The sequence below is a fragment of the Sinocyclocheilus rhinocerous genome, unplaced genomic scaffold, assembly GCF_001515625.1.
Source record: "Sinocyclocheilus rhinocerous isolate Xijiao unplaced genomic scaffold, SAMN03320098_v1.1 scaffold28, whole genome shotgun sequence".
Taxonomy (NCBI): Eukaryota; Metazoa; Chordata; class Actinopteri; order Cypriniformes; family Cyprinidae; genus Sinocyclocheilus; species Sinocyclocheilus rhinocerous.
This window is the reverse complement of record NW_015652416.1, coordinates 2800938-2802950: the sequence shown is the minus strand read 5'-3', so window position 1 is coordinate 2802950 and position 2013 is coordinate 2800938. Positions and strand designations below refer to the sequence as shown.

Below are 2013 nucleotides of genomic sequence, written 5' to 3'. Positions count from 1 at the left end.
TAAAAAAGGCATCTCAACGTCTTCACTTTTTGACAGTTTTTGCAAAACATGGAGCTTCTGCTGATGATTTAGTCAGTGTTTATTGCTCCTTGATCAGAACCTGTCTGGAGTATGCAAATGTGCTGTTAGTTGGTTGCACAAAAAAGCAAGCAGCTTTGCTGGAAAGCATGCAAAAGAGAGCACAACGAATCATTGAGAGATTTACCAACACATCAATACATCTACCTGATTTACAAGGTCGGAGAGAGCAAGCCACCATCAAATTAATACAAGAGATGGCCCAGAATGATCATCCTCATGATCTTTTTCCACCAACCAGGGGTGAAAAAACTGGTCGGCTTCTTAGGAAGCAAAGCAATTTGACATTATTCAAAGCAAGGACAAAATGTTATGCTAGTTCTACCATTCCTTTTGGCGTTAGACTGTTCAATGAATGTAATGTGGATACTTATGGTCCTTTTTGCAGTTGTATTTGTATTTTTTAAAACTTTTTAGGTTTATGTGCGTGTGTTAATAGATGTATATTTTGCTTATGTATGTGCAAATGTATGTCTTTTTTTTGAGTAGTATTATTGAATTTGTTTTGAAAATGTTGTTTTTATATTTCTCTGGTATCTTTGTATTTTATGTTTTTTCCTTGCGATTTTATCTTTCAATGTACTTTCTGCTATAATTCAATATCAGTATTGCTAAGCAGAAAAGTAAATAAACTTCAAACTTCAAAATAATGCACAATATGAATAATTGATATTTGAAGGCAAATGTAATCTAAATGTAAAAATAGAGGAAATATGTAGCTTATATCTTAAATAAGGTTAACTTAGAACAGCCTAATGGCATAGATGTAGAACTCTAGATGTTCCTGACAGCACATCTAAACTGCAGATAAAAATGAAACATGCACTTCCTTAATGCGATGCCAATGAGAATGATGGATTGACTGAAACTCTGCATTCATGATGTACAACTCTCCCTGGCAGGCAGAAGAGAACAAATGATTTAAGCACATATTTTACTTATAATATATGACATGTCTAATCCTTTTAAAACATCTTTAATCTTCAGAGGCACCAAATGGCGATGGACTTCTGGCACAACAACCAGCAGCAGGTAAGTTCAGCCTCTCTCTCTCTCTCTTTCACTCTCTCCAGGGAGGCATGTAATCAATTCTCAGGCTGCGTTCCTCGGTTCCTAAAAGCTGCATCCACCTTGACCAGAAATTAATTACATCAAAATGGTGTCGTCTCGTGTTGATCTGTTGGAGGAAAGTATATTGATGGTGGCTTGTCCTACAGGAGGAGCCGTTGTTCACAGCAGATGCTTCCCTGTTTTACCTCATCCTGCCTGCCAAGCAAGGGGCCCGTGGGGAGTTTCTCCACATCGCCAGCCTCCCCGCTCAGGTCTGTGGGTGGAATAATTTCATACTAACGTTCTGCACAATGAAATTAGATGCCCTCATAAACTTCGTGATTAGAAACCTGAAGTACCCAGCGTATATGTGACTTTTTATGGACGTGTGGGGGCGATGTTAAACTCCTGTGTATTGTAAAGTGTTTCTCTCCATTGCATTGTAAAGTCTTTCTCTTTATTGAAATGTTAGACTTTTGATTTGAATAAATAGTTCAGTTTAGTTTCAGGTGCACTAGCTCTTGATTTAGATTTCTGTATATATATATATTACTTCTGCTACTACAACTAATATAAATAATATTATATATAATTTTTAATTTCATCATATTTTATATAAATATAAAAAATATATATTTACAACTTTATTTTTTTTCTTCAAGTCAGGTGTCACACTTAAATCTAATATTGCCTTATCTTCTGTCCTATCTTCTATCATAACCCGCCTTCTCTTTAAACCTCATATAAGCTTTATCTGTAAAAATGAAAAATAAAAAAATAAAAAAATATTTATATTATTATATAATAATAGCAAATTATATATTATATAATATACTAAATTATTATATGATATTACTAAATATACTAAATTATAATTATATATAT

The 2013-nt window shown here is 33.8% G+C and overlaps 1 protein-coding gene across 1 annotated transcript in view; it reads left to right on the top strand.

Annotated features, from left to right (window-relative positions):
- Positions 1 to 2013, top strand: part of LOC107714932 (inactive dipeptidyl peptidase 10-like) — a 61466-nt gene that overhangs the window by 50149 nt on the left and 9304 nt on the right. The window contains exons 12-13 of the mRNA XM_016520931.1: positions 1066 to 1110; positions 1296 to 1400. Of these exons, the coding sequence (XP_016376417.1) occupies positions 1066 to 1110; positions 1296 to 1400 (150 nt within the window). The remainder of the gene's footprint in view (positions 1 to 1065; positions 1111 to 1295; positions 1401 to 2013) is intronic.